The sequence below is a fragment of the Natator depressus genome, chromosome 14, assembly GCF_965152275.1.
Source record: "Natator depressus isolate rNatDep1 chromosome 14, rNatDep2.hap1, whole genome shotgun sequence".
NCBI lineage: Eukaryota > Metazoa > Chordata > Testudines > Cheloniidae > Natator > Natator depressus.
Window position 1 is genome coordinate 47,416,525 of NC_134247.1, and position 12,306 is coordinate 47,428,830.

The 12,306-nt window shown below is 63.3% G+C and overlaps 1 protein-coding gene across 1 annotated transcript; it reads right to left on the reverse strand.

The window, feature by feature from the left end:
- Positions 1–7,314: 7,314 nt before the first annotated feature.
- On the reverse strand, positions 7,315–11,446 carry LOC141998364 (antigen-presenting glycoprotein CD1d-like). Its single transcript, XM_074971123.1, has 6 exons — positions 11,137–11,446; positions 10,627–10,905; positions 8,899–9,180; positions 8,271–8,567; positions 7,560–7,659; positions 7,315–7,482 (listed from the first exon to the last, which is right to left on the reverse strand). The coding sequence occupies exons 1-6, from the start codon at positions 11,258–11,260 to the stop codon at positions 7,443–7,445; spliced, it is 1,122 nt and encodes a 373-aa protein (XP_074827224.1). The 5' UTR covers positions 11,261–11,446; the 3' UTR covers positions 7,315–7,442.
- Positions 11,447–12,306: the final 860 nt, after the last annotated feature.

The following is a 12,306-nucleotide window of genomic DNA, read 5'->3' on the forward strand; positions in this document are numbered from 1 at the left end:
CCCAGCCCCTAGCGCCGCCCTGGGGCAATGGGGCCAGCCCCGACTGCCCGGGCAGAGCCCCCTGCTGCCCCCGCCCCGCTCCCTGCAGCCCAGCCCCTAGCGCCGCCCTGGGGCAATGGGGCCAGCCCCGACTGCCCGGGGAGAGCCCCCTGCTGCCCCCCGCCCCGCTCCCTGCAGCCCACCCCTAGCTCCGCCCTGGGGCAATGGGGCCAGCCCTGGCTGCCAGGGGAGAGCCCCCTGCTGCCCCCTGCCCCGCTCCCTGCAGCCCAGCCCCTAGCGCCGCCGTGGGGCAATGGGGCCAGCCCTGGGCTGTGGACAGGCTGGGGTGTTATTGCAGGGTCGCTGGGGAGCGCTGGGCTGTGGACAGGCTGGGGGGTTATTGTAGGGTCGCTGGGGAGCGCTGGGCTGTGGACGGGCCGGGGTGTTATTGTAGGGTCGCTGGGGAGGGCTGGGCTGTGGACAGGCCGGGGTGTTATTGTAGGGTCGCTGGGGAGCGCTGGGCTGTGGACGGGCTGGGGTGTTATTGTAGGGTCGCTGGGGAGCGCTGGGCTGTGGACAGGCCGGGGTGTTATTGTAGGGTTGCTGGGGAGTGCTGGGCGGTGGACAGGCCGGGGTGTTATTGTAGGGTTGCTGGGGAGCGCTGGGCGGTGGACAGGCTGGGGTGTCATTGTAGGGTCGCTGGGGAGCGCTGGGCCGTGGACAGGCTGGGGTGTTATTGTAGGGTCGCTGGGGAGCGCTGGGCTGTGGACGGGCCGGGGTGTTATTGTAGGGTCGCTGGGGAGCGCTGGGCTGTGGACAGGCTGGGGTGTTATTGTAGGGTCGCTGGGGAGCGCTGGGCGGAGGACGGGCCGGGGTGTTATTGTAGGGTCGCTGGGGAGTGCTGGGCCGTGGACAGGCTGGGGTGTTATTGTAGGGTCGCTGGGGAGCGCTGGGCTGTGGAGAGGCTGGGGGGTTATTGTAGGGTTGCTGGGGAGCGCTGGGCGGTGGAGAGGCCGGGGTGTTATTGTAGGGTCGCTGGGGAGCGCTGGGCGGTGGACAGGCTGGGGTGTCATTGTAGGGTCGCTGGGGAGCGCTGGGCCGTGGACAGGCTGGGGTGTTATTGTAGGGTCGCTGGGGAGCGCTGGGCTGTGGACGGGCCGGGGTGTTATTGTAGGGTCGCTGGGGAGCGCTGGGCTGTGGACAGGCTGGGGTGTTATTGTAGGGTCGCTGGGGAGCGCTGGGCGGAGGACGGGCCGGGGTGTTATTGTAGGGTCGCTGGGGAGTGCTGGGCCGTGGACAGGCTGGGGTGTTATTGTAGGGTCGCTGGGGAGCGCTGGGCTGTGGAGAGGCTGGGGGGTTATTGTAGGGTCGCTGGGGAGCGCTGGGCCGTGGACAGGCCGGGGTGTTATTGTAGGGTCGCTGGGGGGCGCTGGGCTGTGGACAGGCTGGGGTGTTATTGTAGGGTCGCTGAGGAGCGCTGGGCTATGGACGGGCCGGGGTGTTATTGTAGGGTCGCTGGGGAGCGCTGGGCTGTGGACAGGCTGGTTTGTTATTGTAGGGTTGCTCCTCAGTGCTGGGCTGCCTCACGCTGGTCTCATGATAACAGTGACATGCAATGACCATCCCCGGTTGGTTGTGGATGAAAATCGCTGCCTGGTATTTGGGACCCTATGTGGGGTGCGGCTGTTCTGGGGCGGGGGGACCTCGCTGTGCAGGGGGAGCCCCCTGCTTGGTTTCCCCCACTTGGCCCCGGAGGAGATGTTGCTTTTTCAGAGAGAATCTCCCCCAAATTCATCCTCGGGTGTTGGGCTCTTCTGTAAACCCCGTTGCCAACTTTGCGATTTTGTCACTAGATTTCGTGGCTTTTGGGTTTCTCTCGGGAGGAAAGAGGTGTCCAAGTGACCCGGGACAGATCTCGCGACTTTCCCTGCCAATTACAGGGATAGTGAGAGGCAGGCGTCGCCAATTTGTCCCATCACTAAATCACTCCCGAGGAGCTCAGTGGTGGTCATGAAGTCCATGGCTCTGTGGGACACCGAGTCACTGTCACTGCATCTCCCTCGGGCATTCCCGGGCTTCTGGGGCTGGCCGGCCGGGACTGGGTGTGACTCCCGCTCCTGGGGGCCAAAGGAAGTGGGGCTCAGCCTCAATTCCTTGGGGTGGGGAGGGGGGTGGAAAGCCAGAGCTAATGGCGAGGGGTGGCTGGAAGAGGGGAGGACACAACTGCCCCCAGGGGGACAAGTTAGGATCTTCTGCTTCGTGAAAAGCACTGGTGAGCAGGGCAGGCGCCGCTCCCTGGGCGAGGGTGAGGCAGGAAAAGCCCTTTGTCAACAGATCTGTGAGCCTTTGGCCACTGAAATGTTTCCTGATCAAAATCCCCCTCCAAGGAGCGGGAAGCCGGCTTGTCTAGTTGGGTGAGTCCCGGGTCTCTGCTGGGCCTGCCCCCGTGACTAGCTTCTGCGCTCCCCCTGCCCGGGCCGAGGACACTCCCATGCTGGGCACTCCCTTTCTGGCCGGATCGTCTGGGCAGCTGACTGTATTTTGTTATCATTGACAGGCTCCATGGGCGTCTCTCAGCTGGAAGGGGGCTGGCAAAGGGTTTCTGGCTGTCCTGGTTACACGGGGCAGGGCTGGGGTCCCCCCTATTTCTTAACCTGGCATTTGGCTGCCCCTCCAGCCCTTCCTTCGGGGCTCTGCTCCCTGGCGGCGCGGCCCAGATTCCCTTGGCCCCAGCCAAGGGGATGAGCTGTCCCAGGCAGGGTTAACCTGCCTCCCCCGGAGCAGATGTTGCCTTGAGAAAGGGCTCCTGTGGAAATCGCTCCGCGCCGCCCAAGGGGGGCAGTTGGGGCTCTCCAGCCATAGAAACGGTTATTCTTCGTGCTGATCAAATCCCACCAGCGGGTCACGCCTCCCCTAAGTCCTAGGGCTCAGCTCCCAGCCAGCAACCCCCCAAACCGTGCCTGCGATTGCCAGGGGCTTTGCTGCGAGCGCTGGCTCGGCGGTCTCTGAACGTGACGTCGATTCTCTCCATCGGCCGGTGCGCGCGTGTTGTCTGCCCGGGGTTCGGCTGTCTGGGGGGGAAGGAGGTTTGGAGGGAGGGAAGGGATCAGGTGGGATCTGCGCGTTTCTAGATAACTCCAATGGCTGCTGGCCTGGTAGCAAACATCAGAGCAGTGAGGAGCAAAGGGACCTTTGCTTCTGCCTGAGATTCGCTGCGGGGAAACCGGGGCGAGGGAATAAACCCCTCGCAGGGCGTGCCCGGCATTGCGGTGGTTTCTTGTTCAGCAGCAGGGTGTCCTCCGGCCCAGGCACAGACACTCGGCTAATGCTCGGCTGAATTCTGTGGACATTTTGTTTAGTGACGTTTTTGATGCCGTTTTGAATGCTTAAATAGCGACATCTAGTGACTTTTCAGGGTGCCTCTGGCGACGTCCTGCCATGTGGAGTTGGCAGCTCCGAGCACCAGCCCCGGGACTACGCCCATCGCTCTGGGGATGGGCACCCTCGGCCCAGAGGCCAGGCAGCCTCGGGGCTGGGCAGCGTCACCAGTCGCCAGGCAGAGCCGGCCCCAGCAGGGCTCGGTTCCATACTTCTCCCTCGTACGCTCTGGGGTCGGGCTGCAGGACTCGCCCGGCGCCTGCCCCAGAACAGCTGGGATGACACTGGAGAGCAGGGCCAGCCGCCCCATAACAGGGCACACAGCAAAGTGTCTGGGCTGCGCCATCTGCTTGGCCTTCTGCCCCAAACCCCTCGCTGCTGGGGGGGGGCAGGCCGTGGGGGGCGAGGGGGGGAGGATCACTCAGCTTTGTCTCTGTAAATTTAATCCCAGTGAAAGGTTCAGGGCTGGCGTCTCAGGGAAAAGATCTGAGCTCCCACTTCCACGGGGCTGAGCCTTGACCCCCAGGCAGCCCACCAGAGCAGGGGGGCTCAGTCTCCATGGGTCAGGCACAGCTCGGCCTCCCAGATGGTCCCACCATCAACTTCTGTAAGGGGCTTTTCAGGCCTCCCAGTCTCTGAGCCCCTCCCCCTCTCTGCTGCATTCGCCCCCCCCTTCCTCAGGACAAGGCCAGTGTCCCCATGGCCCAGGTGGGGAGGGAGGCCCAGAGAATTCAGGGTCTGGCCCAGGGTCACACATGAAGTCACTGGCAGAGCCAGGAATTGAACCCTGGGATCCAGGCTCAGACGCCAGCCCCTGAGCTCCTGGGTTGTCTCCTCTCTGGACCCCTCTGGGACAGCTCCCCAGGTTTGGTGCCTTGGCCCAGCCTTGGACCTGGGTCTGAGGGACCCGTTTGGAGTGTCAGACCCCCCTCGCCCCCCCGGGTCCCACTCTGCCGTCAGGGGGAGCCACGTGGCTTCCCTGCCCCCTTGGGTCAAACCTCGGAGCCGTGAGCACCCCGGCCTCACACTGTGAGCATCCTTCAGCGAGTCCTCCTGGGCTGGACACCTCCGAGAGATGTGTACCCCAAAGGGGGCGATGGCCCCCCCAGCATGTGCAGGGACTCAGGCAGCCTTGTCAAAGCAGGTGGGTTTATTAGGTGACTAGCACACGGCATAGGAAACCCTCAGGCCAGCACAGAGAACTGGGGTACAGCTGAGTTCCTTTGGGGGGTCTCCCAGCCCCAGCCAAGCTGTGTGGACCCCTTGGCTCCTGCTCTGGTCCTCTTTGTCCCCTGTCCCCTCTTTGTCTCTAGTTCCCGGGTGAGCTCACCCCCCACCTGGCCCCTCCTCAGGCCATGCTCTTGGCCGGGGAATGGGGCGCAGCTCCCTTGCTGAGAGGCAGGAAGTCTATGCGGGCCATTGGGCCTCTGCAAAGAGTAAACAGCCATTTTCCTCCCACCAAGCAACAATGCAGCATAGAGGGGAAACTGAGGCACTCACAGTATTCATACAAAATATTACAGAAAATTCCCGCTCCGTCCCCCAGCTCACTAACAGCAGATCGGAGCTGGCACCCCTAGGAGGGTAATGGCCCTGCGTCCAATTCCTTGCCCCACACTGGGCTGCTGGCGGACTGCACCCCTCTAGATCCTGCTGTGTAGCCATGCCCGAAGCGGCAGGTGTGTGGCCAGGAATTTGTCCATCTTCTCTCCGTGTGGCTCTGGGCTGCTGTTCTACCTGGTAACAGACTAGTCAATGCAGCCCCACCCCGCTCTAACCCACTAGCCCCCACTCCCCTCCCAGAGCTGGGATAGAACCTAGGAGTCCTGGCTCCCAGGCCCCTGCTCTAACTCACTAGCCCCCACTCCCCTCCCAGAGCTGGGATAGAACCCAGGAGTCCTGGCTCCCAGCCCCCTGCTCTAACTCACTAGACCCCCCTCCCTGAGCTGATAGAACCCAGGAGTCCTGACTAACTCTTCGCCCCCACTCCCCGGCTTGAATCCACTTCCCCTCCCCAGCCAGGACTATTATTATTGCTATATTACCGCAGGGTTGAGGAGACGGTCGTGCCCAGGACCCCCTTGGGCTCGGTGCTGCCCAGATGCAGAACAAAAACACAGAACCTACCCCCAGAGCCCGGGTCCGTCACACCCAGCTCTGGAGGGGCCCTGCTCTCAGCCCAGCCCAGCCAGCGACCTGGAGCGGCTTCCCCCGGCGCCCTGCGGGCCGTAGTGTTGTCAGGGCTCCCTGTGGGTAGCTGGGCCTATGACCCATGGGGAGCCTGCTTGCTACCCGGACACCCCAGCTCAGCCTGGACACCCTGCCAGGACCCTCCTGGTTCCCATGCCCCACCAGCGCCCACCGCCTTGGTGTATGTAGCCGTGTTTGACCCCTACACCCAGGCCCTGGCTCCTACAGCCCCCGGTGGGGCCCACTGGGCAGCCCCTCCCTGAAGGGTTTATTGAATGGCACAGGCCAGTGCCGGCTCCATGCGGCTCCTGGATCCCAGCAATCCCACGGCGCCCTGTCACGGATCCACAGGTCCAGTGGTCTGGGAGGACCCACAGTCCCTGGGAGGGCCCCTTCAGGGCGCCAGACCCACTTAGTGTCTCACTCTCTGACTAGGGCAAGTGACGTGACTTCACCACCTCCTGGAACCGAACCTCGGAGCCGTCAGCACCCTGCTTCACGCTGTGAGCTCCCTGGGTGGGATGTTTTGCTTATAAGAAGCACACGGGATCTTTTTCAGGGGAAAAGGCAATACGCCTCGTTTATTGGAGATACAACAATTAGCATATGCATTCAATCACACACACGCTGTCCTGCCAGTTACCAGTGCAGAGTCTGGATCAATCTAGTGGCCAGCTAGGTTGATTATGGGTAGGGAGGAGCCGGGTTCCATCGGTCATGACACGATGCTCCAGGAAAGTCTTGGCAGGACGAACCCAAAGTTTCATGGCAAGGCAGCCTGTTAGATAGTGATCTTCCTTCATTGGGACCAAGGAGTTCTGCACAGTCATGCTGGAATCAGTTGTTGTTTGACGAGTGCTTGTTTTCTTAAATTGTTTTTCTCATCCTTTATCTTGTCCTTTATCCACTTATCTTCTAACACACACATTCCTCATTCACACACAAAACAGGATTGATTTACACGGAGCATTGGAACAGGAGCATCAAGTTGCAATGCAGGAGAAAACAATCATTCCATTCTTTTACTTCTTTCAAAATGCTAAACCTACAAGGAAGTGGTGACCCGAAAGGTCTGTCACTGCCTTGAAATCAGCTTCAGACACAAGATTCTGGCCGATGCATCTCTACCAATGGCCCATTGGGCCATTCCTTCCTGCTTTCAGAAAGGGTGGCTGGCAGGCTATGGTGAAATCCTACATCAATACGTTTAATACGTGCTACATTATTCTTCTTTATCCTTCATTCTAAATTATACAAAGTACAACCATAAAATCCTACCACCACAAGGACACTGAGAGAGACTTGTGCACCCAAAGGGAGCGCTGCCCTGCCATCTGGGCGTGCCCAGCGGGGGAACAAAGGGCTGAGGAGGGGCCAGGTTGGGGGTGTGTGTGTGTGTGAAGTGTGGGGGGTGGGGGCTGGAAGCTGGGGCTCTCTCCTGAGCTGGGACAAAGGAGGGGTCAAAGGACTGTGGGCTTGGGGCTGACCAGGCTGCAGCTCTGCTCTCTGTGCTAACCAAGGGCTGTCTGCGCTAGGGTGCAGCCAACTAACAGGCCCCACAGCTGGCATCTGTCAGAGCTGGCTCTCTGCAGAGTGAACCACCTTCCCTGCCACCTCGTTAGCCAGGCAGCTCGTGGGGCTAACGGTGGCACACACAGCACTTGTCCGAAATATTTCAGAGAATTCCCGTTCTGTGACAGCTCCCGAATGTCCAGCGTGCCCTGAACATGGCAGAGGAAGGAAAATCCCAACCCCACAGCCCGGGCCCCGATCCCTCAGCACTCCAAACCAGATCAGCCCTCGGGGCCTCAGCTCTGGAGCCGGGCACGGATCCAGCCCCAAGGTCCGTGTCCCCAGGAGAGGGGCCAATCCCCACTCCTGGGCCGGTGCCGCCCTCAGGCCCTGGACTCCCCTGGTCCAACGTCCTGGTAGCCCCTGGAAGGAGAGAGCAGAGGGGATGGGTTATGGGGTGTAACGGTCCCACCCCCACCCCAGAGAGGGAGAGGACTCACCTGCGTCTGCTCTTCCACAGCACCACGGCCACGGCGGCTACGGCCAGAGCCCCCAGGGTGATGCCCACGGCCAGGCCGGGGCCCCAGCGCCTGCTGTGCCCTGTAAAACAGGGGGTGCCATGCTGGGAACGGGGACAGGAGTATGGGCCCTGATCCCTCCACCTCTCCCACAGTCCCCCCCAGCCACCCGACCCACTGCCCTCAGCCCCCCTGACCGTGTTCCCTCAGCCTCCCCCGCAGTCCCCTCTGCTGCCCCCACACCTGACCCGCTGGGAATGGACACAGGAATATGGACCCTGTTCCCTCAGCCTCCCCTGCAGTCCCACCTGCTCCCTCCACAGTCCCTCCCCCTCAGCCTCCCTCTGCTCCAGTCCTGCTCCCCTCTGTCCGACCCCCTGCAGACCCCTGACTCTCTCCCCAACCACCCCAAACCCTCCCCAGCCCTGCCCCTCCTGGCTCCACACAGATCTCTCCGCCCACCCCATTCGTGCTCCCCTCCGCCCTCACCCTGCTCCCCCCATCCCAGTCCTGTCCTGTCCCCCTCAGCTCCTCCATCCTGCTCCCCCGGTCCATCCCCCCAACCCTCACTCACCCCTCTGCTTCCCTCCGCCCCAATCCCGCTGCCTGGACCCACCCCCGTCCCACTCAGGACGTGCAGGAAAAGCCCCCAGGGACCATGACCGCACCCCCACCCCAGGGACGTGCCCCTACCCCAGGGGATCAGCAGGCTCTGGCCCCCCAGGCTGCTGTGCTCCACCCGGCAGGCATAGCTGTGCCCGTCGCCCGGCCCCACGGCCAGGGAGCTGCGGAGCTGGTAGGTGAGGTCCGCGTTGGGCAGGATCCCGCTGGAGCTCAGCCGCCCGCCCGGCGCCACCTCCTCCCCGTCCTGCAGCCAGGCCACGCGGATGGGCCGGGGGTAGAAACCGGTGACCCGGCAAACCAGCAGTAACGGCGCGGGGGTCCCGGCTGGGGGAGGCGCTCGGGCAAACACCACGGCGACCGGCCGCTCTGAGACAGGGAGAGAGAGACGGGGCGGGGGAGAGGGGACGATTCAGTCTGAGCCTCAGGGACTCACTAGCCAAGCCCAGCTCCATCCCCCGGGGTCAGGCGTTGGCCCCACTGTCCTGGCCAGGCCCAAGTTCTGCCCCCTGCAGTTACCAGTGGTGACAGAATCGCCCTTCACTTCCTGTCCTAAACGGCTGTGCAGTGCGGCTATGAAATGGCTACTGTGCTCCACCCCAGCTATAGCTGCATTTGTACACCAGGCAAGGGGTCCCTGGATAAACAGCCCCCAGAGGTGGCTGCATCTCAGTGAGCAGGGAGTGGTGACCAGCCTCACCTTGCCTCTCCAGAGACTCTTTCCCATACTGGGCAAAGGTATTGAGCCCATAGACACACATTGTTCTCTCAAGAAACGGGAACAGGGTGGACAGGCTCTTATCCTGGTTGACAAGATACTCGACATAGATCCCCAGCTTGTCCCCCTGCCGAGTGACCCATTTGCCTGTGTCCAAGTCAAAGCTGATGAAGTCCTCGCCGTCCACCGCAGCATCACAGACTCTCCTCAAGGTGCCGTTGGGGTGCAGCTCGCAGCTGAAGAAGACCTGGGTAACAAAGGGGTCTGGAACAGGAAGGGCAGGTGGGATGAGGATGGGCGTCCGGAGGTCACCGTGGGGGGGCAGAAATAGACAGCTGGGGGGGCAGGGTTACGACATAACGTCAAGTGATATGAAGACATTTGGCCACATGATGGCGGCAGGATGGTGGGGCAGCCCTGACTGGAGTTCAGGGCACCTTGCAGTTTCTGTTTAAAACTGATTTTTCAAAGTGCTCTAAAGTCCATGTGTACAGACAGATCGGGTTGAGAATCTCTGTGAGACATCAGGGCCTGAGGCATCTGGGGTCCCTTGGTCACGGGGTGGGGGAGATACAGACCCCCGCCCAAATGACCTGCTTTTCAAAGAGCTTTTTTGAAAGTTATTTGTGCTGCTCAGAGGAAAACTGTGGCCCTGAGCCTCGATAAACGTACATCCCTGGGCTCCCCGGAGCTGGGCTCCGCACCGGTAGCAAGGACACGTTTGGCTTCCCAACGCAACGTTACCCAAGTCCCCGGGCCTTGGTTCTGCGTGTGGAGCGGTACGCCGGGCGGTGGCGCACCTGTGCCCACAGAGAGGTCACACCTCTGCGAGCGATTGTTTCCTCAGCAGCACCTCAGGGCGACACCCCGAGTCAGACACTCGCTCAGCGGGAGAGGCAGCACCCTCCGAGCCCCGGGAGGAGCCGTCCGCGCCCTGTCACCGAGAGGGTCCTGCGCCTGTGAGCTGTGAGGGCAGGGCCGGCTCTCCCGCTGTCGTGAAACGCACCTAGCTCTGCCCCAGCAAGGTGCAGGGGAGGCTTTGTGGTGCTAATTTGGGGGCAGGTGGTTAAGGGGTTCCTGAGAGAAAGTCTCCCCGGGGGACCTTAGTGCTCCAGCACAGACCCAGGGCTGAGCAGCTGAGCAGAGGGAGCTGGGTCTGTCCCATGCCCCGGGGCAGCGCGGGTTGTGGGGGGAGGCGCTATCTTAGCTCTGCATTTCCTGCTCGCGGGCTGGGTGTTTCGTGGTTCGCAGAGGTGTCAGTTTTCAACGTTCAGGGAGGACAGGTGGCACCGTGAGCAGCCGACACGCTCCTTCCACAAAGGCCTTTGGTAGGACACGTGGCCAGGAGCCGGGTCAGGGGCTGGGACACGGGGCCTTTCCCCTCTAGGGTGCGCAGGCTACAATCTGGCCCCAGAGCTGGGGGACTGGCTCAGTGGGGTGGAGAATGGGACACGGGGTGTTTCCCCTCTGGGGTGCGCAGGCTACAATCTGGCCCCAGAGCTGGGGGACTGGCTCAGTGGGGTGGAGAATGGGACACGGGGTGTTTCCCTTGTAGGGAATGTTGGCTTCAGTCAGCCTAAGGGCCAGGGACTGACTGTTTTGCCCTCCATCCACCCTGCCAGGATACACTCAGTCGCTGTGGTGAGTGTGTCAGTTCTCAGCTCTCTGGTGGGTAGTGGGAGGGACGCCCTCAGACCGCTCCATACTCACAGCCCTCTCCTTGATCCTTAACCACTTTGTTCACCAGACGGATGAAGTCTGACAGGTAGCGATGGAGCAGCAGCTCCAGGTCCTGCCACTGCTTCGGTTTCAGGCCCTGCTGGGCCCAGGGCTGCCGGAAGTGGATCTTGCAGGTGCTGCAGTCCATGGAGTGGGTCTCCAAGTCGCCCAGCAGGGCCATCCCCTCCATGTCTGCGGAGCTGGCGTTGTGGAAGACATTGATCTGGAGCAGCCGGAGGGTGAGAGACGCTGGGGAGAGAGAAGGGGAGGCTGGGGGGAGGCGTCAGGAAAGAAGTGGAGAACAAAGTGGGTGGGGAGAGAGATTAATGAGTCTCCCGGGCTCCAGGATCTCCCTGCAGACCCCTAACCCGCCTCCCCTATCCTTCACCCACAGCAATGGTCACTAGCCCAGCGTGGTGCTGCCCCACCCTGGTTTTAGTATTACACCATCCACTTCCACCCCAGTAGGAAAAAAGGGCAGGGAGGGGGGTCCCCACTTACCAGCCCGGGCCCCCCATGCCCAGGGGAGGAGCAGCAGAGGGAGCAGCATCCTGGCAGGGGCAGCGGGACCCAGGCTGTGGCAGGTGTCAGGGCAGCGGGACGAGGGGTCCAGAGTCGCCCACATGCTGTATGTTCCTACCCAGGGCACACCCCTCTCTGCCAACTTCTCTCTTTGTCTGTCCCTGCTCAGCTCCGTCCCCGCAGCTGCCAGCCCCGAGCCAATCAGGGCAGAGGGAGTCGGGGAGCGGAGGCAGCGCGGGAGGGGGATCCCCGACCGCAAGATCAGAACCAGGCCCTGTCCCCGGGTCAGTGCGTGTGTGTGACGCCCCCTCCATCTCCTCCAGCCTGGGGTACCACTCCTCACAGCCCAGCCCCTAGCGCCGCCCTGGGGCAATGGAGCCAGCCCTGGCTGCCCGGAGAGAGCCCCCTGCTGCCCCCCGCCCCGCTCCCTGCAGCCCAGCCCCCCAGTACCGCCCTGGGGCAATGGGGCCAGCCCTGACTGCCCGGAGAGAGCCCTCTGCTGCCCCCCGCCCCGCTCCCTGCAGCCCAGCCCCCCAGTACCGCCCTGGGGCAATGGGGCCAGCCCTGACTGCCCGGAGAGAGCCCCCTGCTGCCCCCCGCCCCGCTCCCTGCAGCCCAGCCCCCCAGTACCGCCCTGGGGCAATGGGGCCAGCCCTGACTGCCCGGAGAGAGCCCTCTGCTGCCCCCCGCCCCGCTCCCTGCAGCCCAGCCCCCCAGTACCGCCCTGGGGCAATGGGGTCAGCCCTGACTGCCCGGGGAGAGCCCCCTGCTGCGCCGCGCCCCGCCCCGCTCCCTGCAGCCCAGCCCCCCAGTACTGCCCTGGGGCAATGGGGCCAGCCCTGACTGCCTGGGGAGAACCCCCTGCTGCCCCGCTCCCTGCAGCCCAGCCCCTAGCGCCGCCCTGGGGCAATGGGGCCAGCCCTGGCTGCCCGGAGAGAGCCCCCTGCTGCCCCCCGCCCCGCTCCCTGCAGCCCAGCCCCTAGCACCGCCCTGGGGCAATGGGGCCAGCCCTGTCAGCCCGGGGAGAGCCCCCTGCTCCCCCCGCCCTGCTCCCTGCAGCCCAGCCCCCCAGTACCGCCCTGGGGCAATGGGGCCAGCCCTGACTGCCCGGGGAGAGCCCCCTGCTGCCCCCCGCCCCGCTCCCTGCAG